Raw genomic sequence first — 27,576 nt, forward strand, 5'->3', positions numbered from 1 at the left:
AGCTTGATGCGGATTTCCATACATTCAATTTTCTTTCTCAAACTTAAAACGATAATTATTATAATAAATGGCGTAATGTGAATAGGCTATAAAGGTACTCGTATAGTAAACAACAAACATTGATAATTTTCTGTTCCTAAGGTTACTGACAAAAAGTAGCAGTTTTGGTAAAATAGCTCAGGGTAAAATAATAATAAATTATTTTATTCTGATTCTGATCACCTTTTTCTCTGGAAAGAGAATGTGAAGCTTTCCCAGTGCGAAGTGAGCCGTGCAAGGACGAAAAAACGGAGTCCTCAAGCAGATTTTTCCTTCGTGATGTCTGTTGTCAGACGACTGGGACCTTCATGCAGATTTACCAGGAGAACCAGAATTTTGAAACCATTTCATTTCGAAATTCGGTGCAACAATTTCGTCACATTGGTACTACCAAGCGTCAAGGTTTTGGAATCCGGACGATGGAAATATTCATTTGTCAAGTCGACAGTTTTGACAAAGCACGGATGCTGACGTTGGCCGGGGGAGCGTCTACACGTACCGGATCGAATACCGTAAAGTTGAACGACGCTCAAACATTAATAATTTTCCAGAGCGAAGTATGCTGGATAAAGAACGCAAGAAGACGAACGGGAATAGGAACATCGACGTAACGGCTCTGTGGCTCTAGATCAACTAACTTTGGCGATCGGAAATAGCGGATTGTGATCTACACGTTTTTCTTGGCGAAGGCTATCGATATCGAGTTTGACATGGCATGAATTGGGTGCGTTTCGCAATTATTCATCAACCTCTGAAGAAGCTCTGGTGACATGCTTGAGGCCAACACTTTTGTCAAGATGACCAGTGGCAGCTTGTCTGCTGCGCTAATGTAACCGGGCGTGAAGCTTTGCAGCGATGAAATATAATTGCTTGGTGAGTAGAACATCGTAATGATATTGAGGAATAAATTTATTTAGTACTGAAAGAATACATCAAAAATGCGTGGCTCTATATGGTTTTTAGGCTTTGGGACATTTCGTCGAATGACGTTTGGTCGAATGACATTCAGTCAAATAGACATTTCGTCAAAAGTGAATTGCAGCACATATATTCTTTTTTATTTCATAGGTACTCGTTCTTCCACTTTATATTCATACAATAAGTAATTAGTTCAGTACAGATTCGGTTTGCTAGAAGCCGAATGACAAGAATTGAACCTAATTTAGAATATTTTCGTTTTGAAAAAATCAACAATAAAAGTAGGTTTGAAATTAATACTATGAATAGTAGCAACCAAAAGAATCAAAACATCAACTCATATTTGGATATATAGCCAAGCTAGAAGGGTTTTAAACCATAATTCCATCAATTTTTCACGTCAGTTGACTATGCATGTATGCGTGAAGAACTTTTGTTGTATAATAACAATCTACAAATAGCATTATTTTGTTTGACAGTACATACCATTCAATACTCGTTGATCGTTTGGAGCTTCGTATGATGATTGCAATGTACCCATCGCAACCCATGACTCGTCTGGTTTAAGTAGCATCAACAGCTTGTCTTGAAAAACTTTCAACGCGAGGTCCGTCGTCAGTTGGCATCCGTCACTTTCTGTTACTATGCGGTTAATCGGCATTTGCAAGGCCAAAGAAGCTAAGGAGGGAAAAATGTGTTAAATCTCTGCGTTGTACTTGAAATATTTGCTTATTACCTTGTTCCAACAAACTGTGAATAGTCCCAAATGCTGGTATGCGGCGTAAACGCGACGAGTCACAAACTTGGAAACCAATATACGCTTCCATAATGTCGATCTTGTATTATGATAGTTTTTCTCGTAAATTTCAGTTAATGAGCGGCAATGCGTGCCTGATGAATAAATATTCCTCCTTTTGATGAGAGAAAGCAACAATTGGCGTTTTATCGACTATCTCGGAGATATAGCGAATTTCTGTTTCGATTGTTTCCGGGTCGATCAATATCAATCCTTTTTCATGAATGTTGTATGCCTTTTTTCTGTCGCCCAGACAGAGAATCGTATTATCAGATCGCTTATATATCAGTAACTGGATTTTTAATATAAAAAAGCACTCGCCAAAGTCATCATGATTTATGAAAATGTATGAATCCTTTTTATAATGATATCCACGGTACGTCGCTTCTTCCGCGTATATATTACCTTCGCTAACCAGTTCCAAACTGCATAAGAAATCCTTCCACCGTGCTGGAAGTTCCGATGAGTTGTCAATATATTTTTCAACCAATAATTCGTTACCAAACCGAAAGTTTTTCGTAGCGAGTAATGCTTGGTAATATTGGTGTTGCTCTGCGCAAAACTTCGTCACATTTTTATAGTCCTAGCCATCTAATAAACCTGGGATAATGTATCGTAAAGTGATGTTTTGGTCTTAATGGTATATCAAATTGTTCTGTCCTGATACTCAAATACTCGATAATGAGAAATTCCAATAAATTGATCTGATCATGCGACACAATGGGTGCTGTAACAATATCTGTTCACTACTATACCAGTTTGTTCTAATTGCTTTATGTCTTCAACCAACCTTCGGAAAATAGAGCTTGTACCAAAGTAGGAGAAGTCTTTAGTTTTACAGACCAAAAGTAGCTGAACATTGTCAGTAAGGCATCGTTGGTGAGGGTCTAGGTTTCCCAATACCATGTAGACACAAAGTACCTTGTGACGACCCACAGCATTCCCTAAGCCATTGGCTACTACTTCTAACGCATCCTGATATAAAAAAATATTCACAGTCTTTTTCGTAAAAAAAATGCTTTCTTGAAACTTCTTCCCGTCTGTGTAATCTGATAAATACCCTTGAGCTTCTCCCCTTTTGCGAAATAGTGCGGCATAGATTTGTTTATCATTGAGCATAGTTTTCAAGGTATCTAAGATTGGAACATAATGGTACATACATTTGTTATGGTCGTTATCACGTTGTAAACATATTTCTTCGGGCGGTATATAAGAAAAGGACTCCCGGAAATATTTTTTTCTCATGTAGGTGGTTCGAAAAGGTCCATTAGGACCAAAAATCGAATCAAGAACATTTACGGACTTCAACGAATGGATCAATTCTAGTCTGGCATCCTTCGTTAAAAGTAATGCATCGGCAATCAATCTACATTTGATATCACAAAACTTGGTCTCAACTACAGCGACCTCTTCTAATGCAACAACAATTTCCTGAACTACCGTTTCAGTGACATGGTTTTGAGTAATCAATTTTAAGAAAAGATTCGCAAACATTGATTCAATTGATTTTTTGAGCTCAAACAAAGATTCTTCTTCACGTAGAGGTTCTCCCGTTTTATTCACATTATCATCTTCCAGGTGCTGAACAGGAAACTCGTCACACTGCTCTTCAATTTCTACCGAAGTAACAGCTTTCTTCGCCGATATCACACGATGAAAATACATTTTGTGGATTCGAAAACTGTTTGGAGTAACAAAAGGCTTTCCGGTTCTGCATTTTAAGGGACAAAAAATCGGTTGTCCAGCAGATATGTGATGCGTTGCATGTTTCATAATTATTTTCGCTTCATTTGTCTCGAAGCCACAACCGATCATCGGACACTGGTACAGATTTTCATTTTGTTTTTCAAAATGGCGCTGCCGGAGATGCTTCCGGTAAGCAGCGATGGATTTAAAAATGACTTCACAATCGAACGCGCACTTGAATATTTTTAAATTCCGATGCACTCGAATATGCTTTTGATAAGCTGCTAGATTTTCGCATTTTGATTCACAAATTAAGCACTTTACACCCATTTTTGTCACCTTTTTCGGAGAACGAACCGCAACGTGTTGCTCTGACGGACGTAGATGTTTGACTTTTCGCATTGCGTATATGACGCCGAAGCGTGAGTTGAGGGTGATGTAAATTTACATCTCTTCAATCTCCATGTTCAGTGCTACTTCACCTATATTCAACTTAGTAAAACATTTTTGTGAGTATTGACGTAGAATTACGTTTTGAAAAGCAACATTGTGTTGATTACTATTTAACTGTTTCATGATTCGAGTTAGACTTTAAGGTACATCAAGAATAACATAATATTCAGTCTTTTTTTGACTTCAGTCGCTTTTTTTTCACGCGTCATGTGGATTAAGTCGCATGTAGTATTCATTATTTTTAAGAGTGTATGAATCTAATTATGTTATTCAGAATATTGAATATTGCCTAAAGCAATAATTGAATGTATGATAATGAACTTAATCAAAGCAATTTTTTTCTTGGTTTGAAGTATTCATTATGCGATTTGGAATAGAAGCCGTAAACATACACCAAAAGATTATGAATATTACAGGTGATGTATTTCAATAAAATGACACAAAACCACATGAAGTAAACAGAATCGTATATTTTTCAATGTCAGATGATTTAAAATTACATGTCACGGAACCTAAACACAGCACCCGCTGCAACGCACCAAACGCACAAGCAGTTAATTACTTGATGCAGTGAAATACTTGTTCAGTGCAAATCGTGGAACCAGTTTTACTTCGATCATCCCTCTTTCAAGAAACGGAGATAGCTGAGTGGTAGCGTGGGCTCTCACTCAGCGGACTTATGTTCGATTCTCGTTCTGATCAATCTATTTTTTGTCAATAAAGTCGTGATGTAAAGTTAAAGTACCACCTAATTTTACGTCAAAAATGACGCTCGTATATGTCGGTGTCACAGCACCTAAAATTACATTATTATTTTTAGGTGTGTGGGATAACAGTTGAAACGATAAATTATGCTTCGTATCCGCTTTGGTGCAGGGTTGCCATTATGCCAGATATATCTGGCACTGCCAGACTTTTTGGCAGCAAAAAGAGAAAAAGAGAAACCACCCACAATGCCAGACTTTACAAAATTCAGACTGATTTTTTTTCGGAAATTATGACCAGCATAAACATTTTCAAACATTTCTAATGAGTCACACACACAAAACGCGACGCGAGACTGGACACAACACTTATGGTTCTTACAAACGAAAAAGGATTTTAAAATTTACCTTTTTGTCGACCGGTTTCGGGCTCGATGTTGCCCATCTACAGGACGTGGTCCAACTGGTTACAAATGGGGACGATCACACTTTTGTACTTGGCACAGTACATCTAGAGACGCTATGTGGATGACATCTTCGCAATAGTAAAAGAGCGCTACCTTCCACAGACACTCCATTTTTTGAATTGCAAACAGACAACAATCAAGTTCACTGTTGAGAAGGAGCATGAAGGACAACACACTGAAATTTGGCATTTACCGTAAACCCACATCTACCTGTAGATGGGCAACATCGAGCCCGAAACCGGTCGACAAAAAGTTAAATTTTGAAAATCCTTTTTCGTTTGTAAGAACCATAAGTGTTGTGTCCAGTCTCGCGTCGCGTTTTGTGTGTGTGATACAGTTCTTACGTTAGCACAAATTTCAAAAAATGAGTGTTTCTAATGAGTCATTCAGTTATTACTTTCATTTTCATTCAATAACTGAATTTCATATTTATTAATGACAACAGTTGTATTGTTGAGCATAAACCCAAGCCTGACCCCGTGGGCCTGAAAGGGTTAAGGAATCTCCCTAGGTCAATTCATGGCGTACAATGATCCAAAAAAGGTAATTATTGTCTATTTCCATGGCTTATTACATTTCCTGGTTATTCGTCAATTCGGCGTCCTTCTGGAAGATCAGAAACATCATTAAACTCCTTTTTATTGACCTGATTGGCTACCGGAGGTCCTACGGAATATTCGAGGCATACGTAAAAATGAATAGTTCATAAAACTCATCCGTTTCTGAATAACGAATGATTGACGTGGTCCATTTTCATGAATCTGAGTAAAAGCTCATGATACTCAGAGCGCAATTTTGTTCAAATTTTTTCATTATCGTACTTTGAGTAACAAATGATATCGTAACCCCTTCTCATGGACTTGTTACGCTCCGGAAGATCAAAATCCTCTGCTATTATGAACAATTCATAAAAATTATGATGGCACAAATTTTTTTTTACAAAAATTCAATTATTATCTTTGTTTATCAAAATTCTTTTTGAAATACCTATGAGCTTACGGGTATAGTATACCATTGTTAATCTGAATACTTTTCAATTTGAGCTCCGCTTGGTGGTTAAATGGTTTAAACGTCATTAAGTGTTAGCATTAGCATTAGCATTGACCAATTTCGCACAAATTCGTAGGTGGTACAAGCCAAGGCTATTGTATGAGAGTAGCATCACTTTCATCCGTTACAACAGATATTATAAATTTAAACGTCATTCAATGTTACTTAGAAATTCAAAATAAAAGCGAACCTCGTTATTTTGAGTGAAGTCAAGTTACACCAATAATTATTTATATTCTTTTCATAATTTTCAGATATTTCAGAGTTTAGATTTCATTCAATTCAATTTGAATTTTCTGAATTGCTTAAAATGGTATGAGTTCTGACAATTTCATTTTTATGGATATCGAATTTCTTAAACGAATATCTTAGGCGAAAGAAAATATTCTTTTTAACAATAAATTTTGAAAAACGAAGAGCAAAAGCAAAAAGAGGGTCAAAACAAAGTTTTTTTTTCATATTGGTAAAAATAATTAGATCACATTTTTAGCTAGAATCTCTTAATTTAGAAAAATGATAACATAATATTATAAATTTAAAAAACACCTAAATAAAGACTAAGAAAAAATGGTAATGACGAATTTCTTCGCCAGATTTTGCCAGATTTTTAATTTGTAGCATGCCAGACTTTTTCCAAAAAGTAGTGGCAACCCTGCTTTGGTGTGATTCTGTTTGTTTCAATTTGAAAGCAAGAGTGAAACTGGTTGGTATTTGAATGGCCGAAGTTCACCGATTGTTATCGATATCGATTGTTACCGTGACGCCTGGAGCAATGGAGGGGGTTTTATTATTGATTGCCGCATTTAAATCACGCGAATGTGCATAAGTCGGCATTAAACATTCTATGGGCGTGTTAACTTCCATTCCATTAGCCGATATCGGTCATTATTTGCAGGGGTGGATACTAAGGTGTTTACCTTTCTTGCTCCGAAAAATACTGTTTTTTTTACACATTTTATATGACTCAGATTATGCCAGCACTTACAGGAGGTGGTACCCTGTCTCTTTGCGCAGATGACGTCTCCATCGTATAATTCTAACAAGGCGTAACTATTTTGAAAGAATGCCTCTCCAATTGAAAATATGAATAGAATATATGAAATAAATTCAATAAAAAAATAAAAAAGTTAATTGGCATGTGTATACGAAGAATAACATATTTATTGGATCAGTAAACAACAACAGCACCGAAAAGAGTAACCAAAGTCATCACGACCGATAGCTGATTGATTCGATGGTGTTTCCCCAGTAGTAGACAGCTTTTGTAGCTTAACAACGAAGAAAACTAAACAAGCCGAAGTCTTACCGATGTGCATTGTTGTTCTTTTCGTGGATTGATTTATTTACTTGACTCTGCACTTGCACACGGTTCAATTACTGACAGGTACAGGTGTTTCAACAACCGCACTTAACCCATCTATGATGAACAGAATGGCTATTGTAGGCATCGCGTCGACCGGTTCAAATCCTAAAGTTTCTCTACAAAGAGTGCATTTTTTCATTATAGTATAAAAAGCAGTTAAGAGTAGTGTTTTGAATTCCATTCTTTGTTTGTCAAAGCTATGACCACATATTCCATTACCCACATGAGTTCATTGATAACCACATTACCATTCCTTGATTCATTTTGCAATCTACTTTGTTGGAACCGGTTTGCAGATTCTGCACATGTCAACTCATTTGCGACGTAACGTCGCCTTCTAGTTCCTACATTGATATGAGAATGACTTTCCGTTCAGAATAGAAATGACCTTGCGCCGGCTACCTGCCGTCTCGAATGGAAGGAATGAAGTAAGAGCGCCACATAACTTGGCGAACACGTTCCCTCGACTTGTATAACCAGACCTGTAGACAATATGGGTACCTAAACTGCCAATAATGGTTGTATGCCTTATGCCCGAGAGGGCGGAAGTCACTGCCAGTTACAATTGCACGACATTGGCGGTCCCTTGTCGCAAGACAATTGGAAAATGAAATTAGACCGTTTGAGATAATTATGTCATTTGGTGGTGATAATTGAAAACAATAATTGGCACACTATCACTTTCTTGTATTGTTGTACTGAACTGAAATAATTCGTCTTTGTGATCTGTTCTACATATCTTGCGTGTTTCTATTGATGTACAAAGGTCAAATCAAATGGTTTTAACACGGCCGAGTTATAAACATTGGGGACGGTATTGGGGGTGCTGCTCAAATAGGGGAACGGTTTGGCACTTCATTCCATAGCTCCTATTTCCATCCCATCAAAAACAAAGCAATGAAAAGGAATATGGTTTGTTTCTTATTTTTGTAATTTTTTTCAGCAGTGAGCACGCGTGTTAGCAAAAAGAAGCCACGAGATTGGTGCTGTATTTCTTTGTTTTGCGATGAGATGAATATATGTTCAGTGAGATGGAAAACGGAACAGTTCCCCTAGTACTTCTCCATACGCATAGATATCTACCAATTAAATATCTTTTTTTTTGCTCTGTTTTAAACAATTACTCAAACACTAGATAAATGACTTGAATTGATAATTTGCATGCTTGGTTCATTTCCACATGTCTATAGATATACCTAAATTAATGTTTAAATATAAAATCCACTTTTGCATAGATTTTATCAAATAACTTCATATATAACTACATACATTTACGAGACGAGCCAGCCTTGGGCTGAAAGTCTCCCTAATAAAGATATAAAAAAACTGCATACATTATACAGGTATACCTCGATTATATGGACTTTTTCGATGCAAAAAAGTCCATATAATCGAATTTTCCATGTAATCGAAGCAAAATTATTTTTTCTCAAAATTTGTGTTCAACGATTAAATTAGTCTTAATACAATAAATACAAACATATCTTATTTTTGTATTACAGTCTAATCCACATGTTTTGGCCCATTTTATGATGATTCAGTAGATGTTGAGTTTTTATAAGAACTTAACCGTTTTCAGTCGCTGGCTTGCACACCGTTCTAAAATTACGTCAGTAATGAAGATTTCGTCAAGCTTAATGTAGACACAATAATATACTTAGTCACGAATTCTAACTACAGTACATACCTGTTTTAGTTCCAAAGCTAATACTATGCGTAGGAGAAAGTTATATGTTCTCTTCAAAAATAAACTTATCCTTATTCGATTCGATCGCATCAAATTGAATTCGACGGAGAATTGAGAACTATTGTCTGCTATTGAAAATTTGCCAGATTGGACTATGGGCTCAGACGTTATGGCCAAAATACAAAAACGCGTAGAAATAATATGATCTGTTTTCAACAAGTTGCGTTCAATGGGGATTCTTACTATGGATTGAAATGAATGTAAATAAGGGAGTCTATCCATGTATCAGTGCCATTTACTCTAGTACCGTTTGCACCTACACCTGTTGAGACCTGTTGTAAATATTTTGGACTATCTTCGTATGTTAAGGACAAGCCCCCCTTAAATTTAAATTTTTAAAGGCACCCCACTCAATACGAAAGTAGCGCACAACTGCCATTTCAATTATTCTACTCATACTATTGAATTAATAAAAATGATAGTTGTGCATTGCTTCCGTATTGAGATTTAAATTTGGATTCCGGGAGGCTTGTCTTTTAAGAAGGATCGTTCTTCCCGACGGGCTTAAGAACTAAAATGTCCTGCGTACTATTAAAACCGGGTTTATTTTTATTGCTTTTATTTCTTCCTGAAGACAATCGGTGATGCCAGCAAAACGACTCCATTTGAGCCCTAAATATCGTACCCATCACCACATGCACTGAGCCTAAAGCTACCAAAGAAAGGCGTGACCAGAGATTTTTCATCTTAAAAAAAACAAGCTTTTATAAGTTTAAATTTCAAACTAAAGTTTTTCGAAAAGTTTACTTTTTTGGTAATATTTTTTTTCGCTACTAAGAGTTCATTCTTCAACCCTACACTACAACTATGTTTGGCAGCTTCCTTTTACGTCTTTAATTATATTTATATCGTCCTAATTCAATCAATTAAAATTCATCATAAAAGTTAAATAATTCAAAGTCTTGCTGCCTGCATCATAGGTAACCTTCTTTAAGCAGCAAATCATTTGAGAACTGCCAACTTACATTCAGATACTTAACAAACATATGAACGAATATAAATACCGGGATATTTAATAACATGTATTCAAAAGTTAAGACTTCTTGTTGATTTTTCAATTTTTTACAGTTCAAACAGTAATTAATTTCGCCCAAAAAAGTTAATGCCAGGTTTGATACTTAATATAGTAGCTTTTCCAGTATTCTGGGAAGACTGTTAAACAAAATCAGTCTTGGTCAAATTTGCTGGATGTTAATGCGCCATCCGCCCTTTGCACAGTTCCATTCCCTACACTTAATTCACGCACCAAGGGTAGAAAATGGTTTGTTAGCGAAGATCTAACAGCTAAATATGAACATCTCATCTCATCACTCGCTTCTCAGACTGGCAATTCACATCAAGTTTTAATATAACAGAGATCACCTCAAATACACGTTATCGTTCCACACCTATTTGTAAGGACGTGGCCGTGGTATTTGTTGATTAAAAATACACAAATGTAATGAAATTTGCAACGTGAAATTGGTAAATCAATCTAGTCACCCGATCCTTTGATTCAGTGTGCGGTTTCATCATATATAACTACGAAAGCATTCCTTTCTGGCTTTTTTGTCCCAATGTACCTTAATAAATATAGAATTAATGTAAAATATGACGAAGAATATTCAAAAGATTTTTAAAACCTCTAGAAACGAAAAAAAAAAAATTAGCAAAAAAAAAGTCCATACAATCGAGGTAAAAAGTCCATATAATCGAAGTCCATATAATCGAGGTATACCTGTACATATAAAATCTCTTATATTTGAATGATATTTTTGTTGACCTAATAATAAAAATTATCAAACATTATCATAGCCAAAATAATTACTTAGATGATATGTTTTAGTTATGTATTTAGTTAATTGGTCAACAAGCAAAATCTCAACAACAGCCTTTGATGCTAGCAATTTTTTAAATCTACTTTTAATCTCTAGACGTGAAAAATTAAAACCAAACAACTTTTAAAAACGCGGCACTTACTTTGCATGATCTCAAATATGTCATATATAATATGAATCTATGAGAAAAGGTCGAAAGACAAAAGGTCGAAAGGACAAAACGTCGAAAGGGACAGAAGGTCGAAAGGACAAAACGTCGAAAGGACAAAAGGTCGAAAGGGACAAAAGGGTCGAAAAGGCCGAGAGGGACAAAAAGGTCGAAAGGTCAAAAAGTCGATCAAGAACAAGCTGATAACAAGTTTTGTGTATTCCAAAGGAATTTGTGAAATGCATTTAACTTCAAGCAGAAATTACACACTCATCACATTAATCAAAGTTGAAGAATGAGCCATTTTCAAAGAAGGAGTAATGACTATGAAACAATATTATGAATATCTAGATAGTTCTGTTAGAGATAAAAAAAGATTGTTGAAATAAAACCTGTATTGCACAAGACAGATTTGTCCTATACAGTTTGCAAAAAAAATTGCTCTTTTATTTTTAATTTTTAACAATTAAATAAAATTCATTCAATGAGTGCAAATAATAGATTGATGTCTAGGTTTTCTAAATGTTACTTTGATCTGTCAAAATAGTGCACGCCTCAGCCATGCAGACGCGTGCATTAAAAATACACCTGCGTGTAATACGCGCCAGTGTATTTGATGTGCGGCGTGTGCCATTTTGACAAATCGAAGTGACGTTTAGAAATGAATGAATTTTATCTAATTGTTAAAAATTGTGAAAAATAAAAGAGCAGATTTTTTGCCAACTGTGTAGGCCAACTCTGTTGCGAGATTGATTCTTTCCGTTTCAGTTTCTTGTCTATTTCGACCTTTTGTCCCTTTCGTCTTTTTGATCTTATTGATATTTTTTCTTTCGACCTTTGTCCTGTTCGACGTTTTGTCATTTCGACCTTTTGTCCTTTCGACCTTTTGTCCCTTTCGACCTTTTGTCCTTTTCGACCTTTTGTCCCTTCGACCTTTTGTCTTTCGACGTTTTGTCTTTCGACCTTTTGTCCCTAACCCATATAATATACAGTCAGAGCCGTAGCGTGGACTTATTACAATAAAAATTATTTTACAAACATAGAAATAAAACAGTTTACAATACATTCAACAAATTAAAATGATTGACGATCTCTGTGCCCCGAGAGAAACGTCCAATTTGTTACCCATTGCGAGATGTGACGAGGTTTCCTTATAAGATTTTTGGTCCATCAGTCAAATCCCGCAAATGTGTTTTTATTGCGTTTTGCATTTTGTCTACAACAGCCAGGCCGTTATATACATAGCTCAATTTGGTGTAGGATTCAGATCCTATTTGGGCACCTTTAGTTAATTTGTGCCATGTGGCACCAACAATATCAAGTCTGTGTCTGGGAATTTTGTCTATTTATTATTTTTATTGCCTATCTTCAGGCCCAAACACAGAACATTAAGACATGGTACGAACACAATTCCATTCAAACATTGTCACTTAAAATAAACCGTAACAGACTCCCGGCGCCCTTGGCGAAATCTTTTCTGGGCGCCCTCTCTTACTGAGAAAAAATGTGCAATATTTCATAATCCAATAACATTTTGAATCCCACCTTAAAGTTTTATAAATAGTAAGATTAAAATGTTTAGTGGATTGAAGGTGCTTTATATAACAAGCCGTATGTTAGGCGGTATGTCCCTGGAGAGTTTTTAAATGTTGTGAGCTTTTACACTAATTTACAAAATATGTTAAGATATGTTATGAACTTGTGTGGCTTTATCAGTATAATTTAGTCAAAACGATTAGTTTTGTTTTTGGCCAAAAATACAGGCCGAAACGTCGGGCAAAACAAAACTAATCGTTTTGACTAAATTAGACTGAGAAAACCACACAATAAAACACCAAATCTTCCAGTCGTAATTCTTTTGTATGTTATGAACTTGGCAGAGTCGTGGGCATTTCTGAATCCTCGTATGGAATCTGTTGGAACATTCAGGCTGAAAGATTATTAAAATTGCTGAAAGTTATTTACTTACAGCTTATAGTGTCCTACCGCCTGTTTCTTGCTCTTAATGGAAGGAACTGACGTACTTGCAAGTGCATCGCAGAGAAAAGAAATTTGATAATCGTGTCAAATTATATACAAATGTCAAATGGTTGGAACAAGAAAATCCAACTCTGAAGTGGATCGGTCGATGAACGAAATCGCTATCGGATTTCGGATCAAGAAAAATACAACATGAGAATGGGTCTGTCAGTGGTTTGGAGGTACTTGGTTGGGTCAATAACATCCAACTTTGAAGTGGCCGGAATCGACATCGGCAGCAGGAGGGCCATGTGGTGAAATGAGGCTATGAATGCTTTGATAGCACATGCCTTGGCACATGTTGTATCTACGAGATCTTTGAGAAATGATAACCAAAGTAGTAATTTAAGCGGTCAAATGTGGCCGTGATGATAATTTTTCGGATTAAATGAAGTTCTTCTGAATGAAATGAGCAAATTTGTCTTAAATCTACACCACCCTTACCCTTACCCCTACCCGATATAAATCATTAGCGCAGAAGGTCTTCTACACCTGTGGCAGTAGTTGTGCCCGAAAATGGGTAACAATCCGATTTTATTTTCAAATAACTTTTTGAATATGAGTTTTCTAGACTTTTTCTTAGCCCCTTGTAACAGGTTCCGAAAGGCTCAGAGAAACCGAAATGGCAGTCAAAGTTAGGACCAAATCATTCGACTTGTTTATTTGAGATAGAAGAAAGATTAGATTTCTTGAAATATCTCCGCCATATATCTACCATAGGTCTATAGACCTTTGGACTTTGTGGTCGGTTTGTTATTATTTTGCCATGTAAGGTACACTGGGGGAAGTGGAAAAGGAAAAATCGATAGCGCATGTTTGAATTAGTGTAAAACCAGTTTAAATGATCTAAATGCGTTCAATCAAAATGGGCTATCAAAAGCAGTCAATTTTGCACCAACTGTGCGGTAATTCATACCATTTTGGTCGCTTGAAATTTATGGAAATACATTTTAAAATTAATTGTTTTTCCACTTACCCTAGTGGGATGGGGTAAGTGGAAAACCCATGTTACCTTGACCTTCAATAGTGATGAGTAGTTACATATAACTAAAATCAATACGATAATTGCTCTGAGTATCTTTTGTGGAATAATTTCATTACTTTAACGGAATAGATCCTCAAGGAATTCTCGTAATAGCTAGGGGAGGGCTGGTTTTGCCTTCTCGAACACTAAGTGTATGTAAAATCTATATGTTCGCCCCAAAGATGAACTTTTTAAAGGAAAATGGGACTTATAGGGTTATAAACTAATCAACTTAGTTTAACGAATTGAGATGATGTCTGTATGTGCGTATTTGTATGTATGTGTGTGCGTAAAGCACCTACAAAATTATCAACTATTCTTAAGCACTTATCCTTAACCAATTTGTTCGCAAAAAAGATTGCATTCAACGGTGAAACTTGCTGTGAATAAAAATTAATGTAAATTATAGAATACATTTACCTATCAGTGCCATTTTTAGCTTTCTTATACATTTTTTTTTTCATATTTAAAACATGTGAAAGGCATCAATACCGATAGGTGGATTAATCAAGCATTTTCTCATTTATATTAGTTCAATCACCACTGGAATCACAATGATAACAAAGAAGGAACATATTAAGATTCACAGCTATCGAAATAAACGGGGAAGAAAAAAATTGCTTAACCTTCTGTCTGTGTTCAAAAAAACTTACGTTGTCTGTGCTCTGGGGTCAAATTGACCCCAAATTGAAATTGCTATAACTTTTTTATTGTTAGGCCGATTTTGGATTTTTGGGGCTGTTTCGAAAGATAATTTAATCATCTTTCAGGTCGTAACCAAAGATTGACTATTGGTGGGCGGGTACATCGCGGGGAGGGGTTTTAGTGAACAAGGGTACAAAAACAGTGATTTTTCATGATTATTTTACTTATATCCGAAAATTCTACCCATTTTGAACTGCACCTTTTTTAAAAAGGTTATGCAGGAAGGCGTGTGCTTCGGCATGAGGCGTTGATAAGTTTTGAACTTGGCCGCCAGGTGAATTATATTTGAATTCATTATTTTAGACTACTCAAGATCAGGGAATCAATATTCGAGCAACGCCTAACAATATACCCTTTGTCGTCAACAGAGTTTGTTACTGACAAACGCACCTAGCGACAAACCTTTATCAGAACCCGAACACAATATGACAAGAATCATTTGCCTCGCATGCTCTGATATTTCCGAGAATACGATGCTAATATTGTAACCATTGTTGGATTCTCGAATATTTCCATAAAAGCAGAAACTATGATAGCATAAAACTGAAATTTGCTCTAGAAATAATGCAAAATAACGGGATGAAAAGTTAGCAACAAGATTGTCTTCTTTTTTGTTGCTGACAAAATTTTTCGGATCTTTGTCATTATTATCTCCGACAAAAACAAAGCTTTGTCGTTGGTTCTCTTTTGTCACTTGTTTCGCAAGCGCTTTTCAGAAAAATTGACTCCCTGCTCAAGATATTCCGATATATAGAATTCTCCTCAGTGAAAATATTCTTATGGTACAAATTTAAAATTTGTTAAAATGGCGTCTTGATCAAAGGTCGTCTAGTGGGAATGGACTGTCTAGTGATGGAAGTAATAATTGGGAATTTTACAAATAGGCGGCAAATTGGCTAATCTTTGGTTACGCATGTAGACCCAAAGGCCTTAGTTCCAGGGTTTTCTTGAATGACCTAAAACATATTCTGTGAACACATTCTATTATTTGCAGCATCGCTGGAGCAGGTTGAATGCAAAGAAAACTTTTGATGAACTCTACCACAACATTCATGATTGCCAAAAATGCTACAAACCAAAATACATCAGATCTCACATGCAACAATATACTCAAATATAACAGCTCATTAGCGCCGCATCTTGGAAGAAGTGCTCATTAAATTGAGCACCGCTTTGTAGTCCTGGACATCCTGAACAATGTTGCCGAATACAACTTGGTTGTAGGTATGACGGATCGCAATATTGCAAATATGCAAGAATATTGCAAGTACACTAGCGCCGCCTATTTGTAAATTTCCTAATTATTTATTCCGTCACATGACAGTTCATTCCCACCAGACGAACTTTGTTAAAGACAAAAAAAAAATTTGTTTTGTTCTTTACAAATTTCAAATTTGTGCGATAAGAATATTTACACTGAGGAGAATTCCATATATCGGAATTACTTGAGTAGTCTAAAATAACGAATTCAAATATACCGCCACCTAGCGACCAAGCTCTAAACTAATCAATGCCTCATGTCAAAGGACACACCTTCCTGCATAACATTTTTAAAAAGGAGCAGTTCAAAATGGGTAGGATTTTCAGATATAAGTAAAATAATCATGAAAAATCACTGTTTTTGTACCCTTTTTTACGAAAACCCCTCCCCGCGATGTACCCGCCCACCAAGAGTCAATCTTTGGTAACGACCTGAAAGATGATTAAATTATCTCTCGAAACAGCCCCAGAAATCCAAAATTGCCCAAACAGTAAAAAAGTTATAGCAATTTCAATTTGGGGTCAATTTGACCCCAGAGCACAGACAACGTAAGTTTTTTGAAAAAAGTACACTGTAGCGCAAATTTTCAATATTTTTCAAGCGGATTTGCACCTAGGAGACAGATCTCGGCGAGTTTTACCAAACTACCAAAAATTAGGAGAATCGGTTGAAAACTAAAAAAATGGCAGCCACTCTAAGTGGCCTGGGGTCATATTGACCCCAGAGCACAGACAAAAGGTTAATTAGAACATTATCCCCCGTAGTGTTTGGTACCTGGGGTAAGTGTAAAATCTTTGAATAATTTGCTTTCTTGGTACAAACCACTACCAGTTGAATGGGATTAGTTCAATTTTATTATAATGGTCACCTGTGATCTAAATTCACTTGAAAAAAGGACAATTGGTGCAAATAAGAATTGATTTTATGAATGCAAAAATCAATTTTTCGCAAAACCTAAAATTATAATTCAAGCGTTAACCGTGTTAGTATATGTATTATACAAATTTCAACATAGTATTAGTTTGAGCATCAAAGCGTATTCTTGCATAATGTTATGATGTGGTAAAAACTGTAAAGTATGTACAATTCCAATTCTTCGAGTCGATTTTTACACTTCCCTCTTTTTCCACTTCCCCCAGTGTACCTTAACGAATAAAATTGTTCTGTTTCCCATACCGTAATTCTTGATTCCGGCGCCCCTGAGGGCTGGCGCCCTTGGTATTTGTCATATACCATCTCGACAATGTTCATGAATTCCAATTTCGCAGAGTAAACCAGGACAATCAATGTGACATTGGAGGTTGTCTGCAATAAAACAGGCTTTGGCGATGTCCCTTCTTGTTTGACGCAGTTGCAGATTGATGAGCATGTACCGACTGACGGAGCTTGGAAGATTTAACAGATCTTGCCAACCTAGATGCGTAAGGCAGAGCGAACAAACTTGCGTTTGATTGCTTCTATTCGCTGCGTTTCGTTCCAGTAGAACGGAACCCAAACGACGCACCAGTACTCAAGGATCGGACGTACCAGTCACAAAAAAGGGATCTCGGGCAGTAAATATCCTTAAACTTTTTTGTAAATCGAAATATAACCAAGCTGTGATGACGCCTTCTAAATATTATAAGCGATGTAATCCTTAAGGGTTAGTTTGGAATCCAGCATAAAACCCAAGCCTTTTATAGTTGTTTTTCGTTTCAAATTGGTTCCTTCCAAACGGTAGTTATGATGCTAAAGTGTTCGCTTCCATCTGATCGAAGCTGCTGAACATGCATCTATTCAATACCATGCGATTAATACGGCACCAGCTAGCGAGTGTGGCCAGTTGCTCTTGCCACCATGGGTAAGACATTGCTTCAATTGCCCGACCCACGAACATTTATGCCTAAAACATGTCCTACATATCCCACACACTCCCGGCGCCACGGTATCTGAATAACAATTCAAAAATATAAAAGCAATATAACCAACTCTCCATATGATTATGGTTATATAATCCTTAAAAAATATGAAAATACACAAGAGAGAGTTGTGACAAATCCGTTTCCCGCGAAGTAGAAGGACGTGTTGCTGAGTGCGAATGGATTGAGTTTTTTGTGGGGTTTGAGTAAGTAACTTTCAGTGTGCAATTATACATTAACATCTCAGCGTGTCAATAAGTGAGCAGCAAACCATGACTCGGCCTTTTATTGTCAGATCTCGGTGCCAGTGTTGCTACATTTGAATCTGTATTTCGGAAGTAAAAAATCTTTTTCATCTGTATTACAATTCAAAAATCTGTATGTGAAATCTGTATGATAAAATTTGTCGAAAACTCGAAAATATCCCTGAATTTGAATGTGTTTTTTTAAATTTACAAACTTATTTCTATTTCTACCAATTTCAAACAACCATATCAATCTCTCCCTCGAATATGTTATGGTGGTTGTTCATACTTTCACATTATTTTCGATTCTGTTGAACCAAAAAAAATAACCTCCACAACGTGTGATGCGAGATTTGATGTTCTATAATGTTCTTAAAATCTTGAAATGACTTGATGATATCATCCTCAGGTTCAAAATTGTTGTGCAATAAAATGTGCTCCACAGGCACTGATGCTTGAGAGGCGTAGCATTGCCAATCCAGAGACAGCGAGTACAATTCTTAGGCCATTCTACTTGTCACACAAGATACATATCCATGCAATTGGCGGGCATAGAAAAGCCTTTATTTAAAACTGTGGAAATGCTTATAGAACACTAACTTGAAAAGCTTGTTGGAATGTATCATGTAGAGCCATTGAAAATGAAGAAGTTTTTGTGAGAAATAAATTTTGTTCTGCAATGTCCAAAATCTGTCAAATCTGTTTATTTCTGAAAAATCTGTAATCTGTATTTACAGATTCTTGGTCCAAAAAAGACTCTTAAATCTGTATCATCGGTGCACCCACACCGAAGAAAAAAAGTACCCAAAATTGAGTATTTTAAAACTTACTTTTGAGTTATTTTTTCTCTTCTCTTTCATCCACTCTTTCTTTTGTTGTCAAAAACAAAAGAGCCAAACAATCCAACGACGCCAGTTCAATACGGGAGGCCAATTTTGAGTTTTATTACCTGAGGTCGAAATTGAGTGAATTAAACTTACATTTGGGTAAATAAATTTTCCGTTGGGTACTTTTTTAACATGGGAGTAAAGGCAAACTACTTCGACCCTACTTACTCAATTTTGGCTTCCCGTACGGATGTTCGAGGTTGGGTGAATTAAACTCACTATTGGGTAGTTTCTTTCTTCCGTGACGGGGAGCTGCTGTCATAACATTTCGCTCCGGCAATTTGGGGCCACACATTTTGACGATCCTGCCAAGTTATTCTTTTGAATCCTGATGTTGACTTGAAAAAGTGATACAATACAACTCAAGGGGTTAACTTGCTAATTATTAAAATATTTTATGCTTTTAAAAAACAAGTCTGGAAGACCGCTGAAAAACAGATTCTGGTTTGAAAAATCACTAAGCGCGTCTGGAACCCGCTGGAAAACAGATCGCGGTTAGGAAAATCACAAAGCGCGGCGGGACGTCCGCTAGAAAACGAATTGTGGTTTGGAAAATCACAAAGCATGTCTGGAAGACCGCTGGAAACGGATTCTAGTTTGGAAAATCACAAAGCGCGTCGGGACGTCCGCTGGAAAACGGATTGTGGTTTGGAAAATCAGAAAGCACATCTGGAAAACCGCTGAAAAACGGATTGTGGTTAGGAAAATCACAAAGCGAGGTGAGACATCCGCTGGAAAACGGATTGTGGTTAGGAAAATCACAAAGCTCGTCTGGAATACCGCTGGATAACGAATTTTAGTTTGGAAAATCACAAAACGCGTCGGGATGTCCGCTGGAAAACGGATTGTGGTTTGAAAATTAGAAAGGGCATTTGGAACACCGCTTGAAAATGGTTGTGGTTTGGAAAATCACAATGCGTGTCTGGAAGACCGCTGGAAAACGGATTGTGGTTAGGATAATCACAAAGCGCGTCGGGACGTCCGCTGGAAAAACGGATTTGGAAAATCACAAAGCGCGTCGGGACGACCGCTGGAAAACGGATTCTAGTTTGGAAAATTACAAAGCGCGTCGGGACGTCCGCTGGAAAACGAAATGTGGTTTGGAAAATCGAATCAAAAAGCGCGTCTGGAAAACCGCTGGAAAAATGGTTGTGGTTTGGAAAATCACAAAACGTGTCTGGAAGACCGCTGGAAAACGGATCTTGGTTTGGAAAATCACAAAGCGCGTCGGGACGACCGCTGGAAAACGGATTGTGGTTTGGGAAATCAAAAAGTGAAAAGAAAAGACAGAAAAGACTGAATAACCGTCTTCGATTAGAGGTCGCATATCCCGAGCAGACGAAAATAGCTCAATAATATCAAATCTTGATCAGATAGTAAAGAGAGATAAAAGATCAGACGACAATATCAATATTCTGCAATAAAATATGAGGAGATCGAGTTACCGCCATCGGGGGTGACAATGGGTCTAGGGGGTGAGAATGGGTCAGCGCTCTCACCGACAGGCTGGAGGTCGTAGGGCAAAACCGTTCAAAAAGATCTCTTATATTTCAGTCTTCTTGCCCTCAGATACATTCAATCTATTCCACAAGCATTCTAAGTAGTTGAAACAGTGACCCATTCTCACCCCAATTTGACCCATTGTCACCCCCGGCGACGGTATGCTATTAATAATAAGTAATCAATATCATGTGCTATTAGCTTGTTCTTATCCATAGCATACCTTGATATTAAAACAGTGGCGTAGACACGGGGGTGGTTTTGGACATAAACCCCCCCCCCAAAGTCAACATTTTGGAAGGATTTTTTTTTTCAAAAAAAATAATGTTCAGAAAACCCCCCCAGACCAATTTTCTGGCTACGCCACTGTATTGAAATGATATTTCGGTGCAAATTTTTAATATTATAGCCTGTTCTTTTATATCAATCTTATATCAATCAAGTCCATATAATGTTTTGTTATTCTGTTCATGGCTTTTGCCCACTGATACTGAACAATTAACATCCTGCATAAGACAACAGACAGGACATCCAAATCCAATTCAAATTCAATCCAAATCCAATCCAAATCCAATCCAAATTCAATCCAAATCCAATCCAAATCCAATCCAAATTCAATCCAAATCCAATCCAAATCCAATCCAAACCAATCCAAACCAATCCAAACCAATCCAAACCAATCCAAACCAATCCAAACCAATCCAAACCAACCAAACCAATCCAAACCAATCCAAACCAATCCAAACCAATCCAAACCAATCCAAACCAATCCAAACCAATCCAAACCAATCCAAACCAATCCAAACCAATCCCAAACCAATCCAAACCAATCCAAACCAATCCAAACCAATCCAAAACCATTCCAAATCAATTCCAAACCAATCCAAACCAATCCAAACCAATCCAATCCAAATACAATCCAAACCAATCCAAATACAATCCAAACACAATCCAACCAATCCAAACCAATCCAAACCAATCCAAACCAATCCAAACCAATCCAAACCAATCCAAACCAATCCAAACCAATCCAAACCAATCCAAACCAATCCAAACCAATCCAAACCAATCCAAACCAATCCAAACCAATCCAAACCAATCCAAACCAATCCAAACCAATCCAAACCAATCCAAACCAATCCAAACCAATCCAAACCAATCCAAACCAATCCAAACCAATCCAAACCAATCCAAACCAATCCAAACCAATCCAAACCAATCCAAACCAATCCAAACCAATCCAAACCAACCAAACCAATCCAAACCAACCAAACCAATCCAAACCAATCCAAACCAACCAAACCAATCCAAACCAATCCAAACCAATCCAAACCAATCCAAACCAATCCAAACCAATCCAAACCAACCAAACCAATCCAAACCAATCCAAACCAATCCAACCAATCCAAACCAATCCAAACCAATCCAAACCAACCAAACCAATCCAAACCAATCCAAACCAACCAAATCCAATCCAAACCAATCCAAACCAATCCAAACCAATCCAAACCAATCCAAACCAATCCAAACCAATCCAAACCAATCCAAACCAACCAAACCAATCCAAACCAATCCAAACCAATCCAAACCAATCCAAACCAATCCAAACCAACCAAACCAATCCAAACCAATCCAAACCAACCAAACCAATCCAAACCAATCCAAACCAATCCAAACCAATCCAAACCAATCCAAACCAATCCAAACCAATCCAAACCAATCCAAACCAATCCAAACCAATCCAAACCAATCCAAACCAATCCAAACCAATCCAAACCAATCCAAATCCAATCCAAACCAATCCAAACCAATCCAAACCAACCAAACCAATCCAAACCAATCCAAACCAATCCAAACCAATCCAAACCAATCCAACCAAACCAACGCAACCAATCCAAACCAACGCAAACCAATCCAAACCAATCCAAACCAATCCAAACCAATCCAAACCAATCCAAACCAATCCAAACCAATCCAAACCAATCCAAACCAATCCAAACCAACCAAACCAATCCAACCAATCCAAACCAATCCAAACCAATCCAAACCAATCCAAACCAATCCAACCAATCCAAACCAACCAAACCAATCCAAACCAACCAAACCAATCCAAACCAATCCCAAACCAATCCAAACCAACCAAATCCAATCCAAACCAATCCAAACCAATCCAAACCAATCCAAACCAATCCAAACCAATCCAAACCAATCCAAACCAATCCAAACCAACCAAACCAACCAAACCAACCAAACCAATCCAAACCAATCCAAACCAATCCAAACCAATCCAAACCAATCCAAACCAATCCAAACCAATCCAAACCAATCCAAACCAATCCAAACCAATCCAAACCAATCCAAACCAATCCAAACCAATCCAAACCAACCAAACCAACCAAACCAATCCAAACCAATCCAAACCAATCCAAACCAATCCAAACCAATCCAAACCAACCAAACCAACCAAACCAATCCAAACCAATCCAAACCAACCAAACCAATCCAAACCAATCCAAATCCAATCCAATCCAATCCAAATCCAATCCAAATCCAATCCAAATCCAATCCAAATCCAATCCAAATCCAATCCAAATCCAATCCAAATCCAATCCAAATCCAATCCAAATCCAATCCAAATCCAAGATTTTGAGATACTTAACCGAATTGGCAAACTAATGCAATTTGATTCCACTAAGTAGATGAATTGCAAACAAAACCGTCTTCAATTCAGCATTTTTTTCTTTTTTTTCCACGTCCGCAAGTTACGAAAACTTTCCAAATCTCACCGACAAAGAGATATTCAACTCAACCTACTATCTTGAACAACAGCTCCGTCAATCAGATAAATTTAAGATTTAACAAATATTCATCTCATTAATTATGGTTTTCACAAACGACTCTGTAGAAGAGTAGAAGACAACTTTCCAAAACTCACAGATGTCAAGACATTCAACCGAAATGCCAATGTAACTGTCAATCTAACGCGCTGCATAGCGGATGAGTTTCAAACATAACTGATAACTGATCTTAAAATGGTAGACCACCTTCGTTTTTTTTTATTTCTCGATATTGATTATTTTTCTCATTGAAACACAATCTATTTTTATCTTTTATCACTATTCTGTCAAAAATCTCTCTCGCCTATTGACACTCCTTGTTTTTTCATGTGTGTAATTTTTTTCATGTCTTTTCTTAATGTTTTTTGCCATATTATTTTCTCGCGTTCTCTCTCTCTCTTTATATTTGCCCTCAGCATATCATGGCTTATCTTTTTTATTTGCCGTTCTCTGTTCCAACTTAGGCTTACCATTATTTTTTTTTGCCTTTTATATAGCCATTATTTTTTGCCATTTTTTCAGACTGAGGCTTACCACTATTTTTTGCCATATCTCGTCTGGGATTTACATTTTTTTTACCCTTCACCAATCATAGCTTATCATTCATTTTGCCATATTTTTCACGTCGGAGGCTTACCATATTTTTTTGCCTCATTTAGCTTTTCTTCTACTGCTGACCTTTCTTACCTTGTAGGGAGCAAAGACTACGTCATTGTCGTAGCCAAGAAAATCCGTCTTACGATTTGCCTTTTACCAACGAAAACAAGCGCGGAGCACCGAAGAATAATTCGCATGTTCACGCCTCAAAAACATAACACTGAATGATCGTTTATTTTCACCGTTCGAATCATCTAGAATTCCTGTCAGCATACTGAGATTGAATTTCAAATTTCTTCTCATTAGCTTCTTAGGCTCTGTCTCATTTCCCGAATTAAATTTAATTTTACTTAAAACTGACAGTTCAAAAATTAAAAAATCACCCGGCCATAAGAATGGCTGCGTGCTACCCAGCAAATCCAATAAGACATCGATCAAGAATGATTCGATATGTGTCAAAAGTAATCCTGCTCATCCAGCAGGGTTATTCGATAAGTATTGAACTGTCACTTCTAAGTTTAATTTGAGTTTAATTATCCAATTGAGACAGACCCTTAGTATGCTGGCATTTCAAATGCCAACTACGATTGAATTTTAAATTCGTTATCATTTTTTCTATTAATGTCATTTTTAAATATTTTAGTTTATTTCATTATTTTTATCATGAAATAAGAAATGCGTTCCACTTTATCCATAAATGTAACCAACAAATGCAAATGCATTTTTCAGACTCAATTTATTCCCCACAGTGTCGGACCAATTCGACTTCAACATCAGTTCATCCGCGTTTCGTCAACGGCCAAACAGATATTTTATCAACTGACCTTTAGTTTTAAGTTTTCATGTAGACGACACAGTCAGATGAAATAAGCAAAATAAATAAAAATAAAAATAAATGTGCTATTGGCTTGTTCTTATCCATAACATATCTTGATATTGAAATGATATTTCGGTTCAAATTTTTAATATTGTTGTCTGTTCTTTTGTTTCTTATATCAATCAAGTCCATATAATGTTTTGTTTTCTGTTCATGGCTTCTGTCCGGGATACTGAACATCTAGCATAAAACAACAAACAGGACATTCAAATCCAATCCAAATCCAAATTCAATCCAAATCCAATCCAAATCCAATCCAATCCAAATCCAATCAAAATTCAATCCAAATCCAATCCAAATCTAATCCAAATCCAAATCCAAATCCAATCCAAATTAACAGATTATAACATCATTTACTCAGCTAAGGAATATTGTTCCTTTCTCTCCGATTCTTTCAATTCTTGATTGATGCCATGTCCCGGTTTTTGAATCACCAAGCACAAATGCACCTACTGTGCATTGCAATTGATGGTGGTTTGTTTCACTTTATGCAAATACAAGAAGTGAAAGCTTCATTGATGAAGGTCGCACCATAATCTTGGGCTACTTCAACGGTATTATAGGACCAGCCCTTCGCCAATAGAGTTGTAATTAACTACAAATAATTCAATCATACACGAGATAAAGGGTAAGAATTGGCCTGAGTCGGAGCCTGACAGCATTCCAATCAGCAATTATGCAACCGTATACCATCTTGCAAGTCATGATCACAGCCCATTCTGACCGCCAACGTGTTTTATTTGAATTTCTTATCGAGGTTCTGTGAATTAAGTCTATCAAAGCAAAGCGGTGTGCCGAATCTTTGCTGTTTTGCCATGTCATGGTGTTATTTATTCGATTCCTGTTGCGTGAAAACTCAACAATCGCTATAAAAACTGAGAAGGAGGATTGACCCATCCTCTAGCTAGACGACAGCAGACGTTCAGCGTCCCAGTGATTTTTTACCATCATATCTGTACCAGTCTTCTTCGTGGTGGGCTTGGCTTCCTATAGTGGTTGCCCATTCTAATTCATTAGTAGGAGGTCTTGGGCTCAATCCCAGTGTTTTTTCATCATTTTTTTTTCTAATATTTCCTTAAAAAAAAAATCAAAACGGCAATTAAAATAAGTCGTTGTCTGCATTTTTTATTAAACCACTTTGGGCGGTAATGAATGAAAATGACCTTTACACAAATGATCTAAACCTTTCCACCAACTAGGTATAACATAGTGCGAAATGTTCAAGGAACCGTAAACAACTGCTACTCAATGTTGAATTTTGATGACGACGTAGATGATGTATTCTCAATGGAACGTCAATTCTAATCTTAAGCTATTAAACTTGTCTTCTCCATTCTAATGCTATGACAATTCAAAATTACTATCAGCTAAGTTGTGAAACTTGGTGCGATGAAGAGGCTAAGAGATCAAGCTGCGACGTTCCTCCATCGAAAATACTCGAGCGATGGCGATGGTAATAAACTTCGAATCAACACAGAACTTTTTTGTTGCTCCTATCACTCGTGTGGCTCCTATCATTATATGTGGTCACGGTTCGCGAAATTGGCCTAATGTCTCTATTTCGTTTGGTCTCTCCGCGGTGGCGGCCGCGATCCTACCATCAGCACCAACAACGTAAATAGCCACTCACCGCCTGATAGCCGGCCGCACCTCTCAATGGATCGCGAAACATTTCAATTATCTAATTGTTTGGCATGTTACACCGCAATTTGTTTTATTTCGTTTGTTTGTCTTGTCTTCTAGCGCAAAGCAACAAGCATGATCGTTCGGACAGCGAGTTGGGGTGTTCTGTTGGTGGTCGGGGCCTGCATGGTGAGTATCAACGCCCAGCAGACGACGACCTATGGCAAACAGCTACGATGGGTGACTCAGTGGAACTCTCTGGATTTCGTTTTCTCCTCGCCGAGGGAACGAGAAGAAGCTCTGGCTTCTAAACGATTCATTCCTGCGAATTGCATTCCTCTGGATATGGATGTTGATTATAATAGCAGTAGGAACTTAGTTCGGTTCATATTGCGGCAATCTGTAACTAATCTAAAGTATTTCTTGGATTTCAGATTCTATTCGATCACGGGTTTTTATAACCGTTCCACGCTTCATTGAAGGCATTCCCGCTACTTTGGGCATAATCTCCCAGCAACAGGGTGCGTCAGGACCTCTGATTGAGCCATATCCAAATGCAGCTATTCAGGCAACACCAGAAGATGGTCGATGTCAAGGAATCGTATCGGTGTTTAGAACTACGGTAGGTATTTTATGTTTTAAAAAAATATTATATCATGAGAGTCCTTAACATCATTACAGATCGATGAGTGCAATCGCCTCTGGGTTGTAGATACCGGTAAAATCGGTGATCGCAGAATCTGTTTGCCGAAAATAGTAGCGTTTGATCTTCGGACCGATCAGATCATACACCAGTACCAGATCCCCGCTAATCAGCTGATGTGTGATGTTTCGCTTCTTGTCAGTATTGTAAGTATCTTTCGACGCATCTAACAAAATAAGTTTCATTAATATAAACAAACTTTATTAAACCAG

General features: G+C 37.1%; 1 protein-coding gene across 1 annotated transcript in view; it reads left to right on the forward strand.

Moving 5' to 3' along the window:
- Positions 1 to 27,576, forward strand: part of LOC134202659 (major royal jelly protein 1-like) — a 44,277-nt gene that overhangs the window by 15,844 nt on the left and 857 nt on the right. Inside the window, exons 2-4 of the mRNA XM_062677685.1 lie at positions 26,782 to 27,028; positions 27,096 to 27,283; positions 27,343 to 27,510. Of these exons, the coding sequence (XP_062533669.1) occupies positions 26,797 to 27,028; positions 27,096 to 27,283; positions 27,343 to 27,510 (588 nt within the window). The 5' untranslated portion in view covers positions 26,782 to 26,796. The remainder of the gene's footprint in view (positions 1 to 26,781; positions 27,029 to 27,095; positions 27,284 to 27,342; positions 27,511 to 27,576) is intronic.

Source organism: Armigeres subalbatus, unplaced genomic scaffold, assembly GCF_024139115.2.
Source record: "Armigeres subalbatus isolate Guangzhou_Male unplaced genomic scaffold, GZ_Asu_2 Contig1329, whole genome shotgun sequence".
Lineage (NCBI taxonomy): Eukaryota > Metazoa > Arthropoda > Insecta > Diptera > Culicidae > Armigeres > Armigeres subalbatus.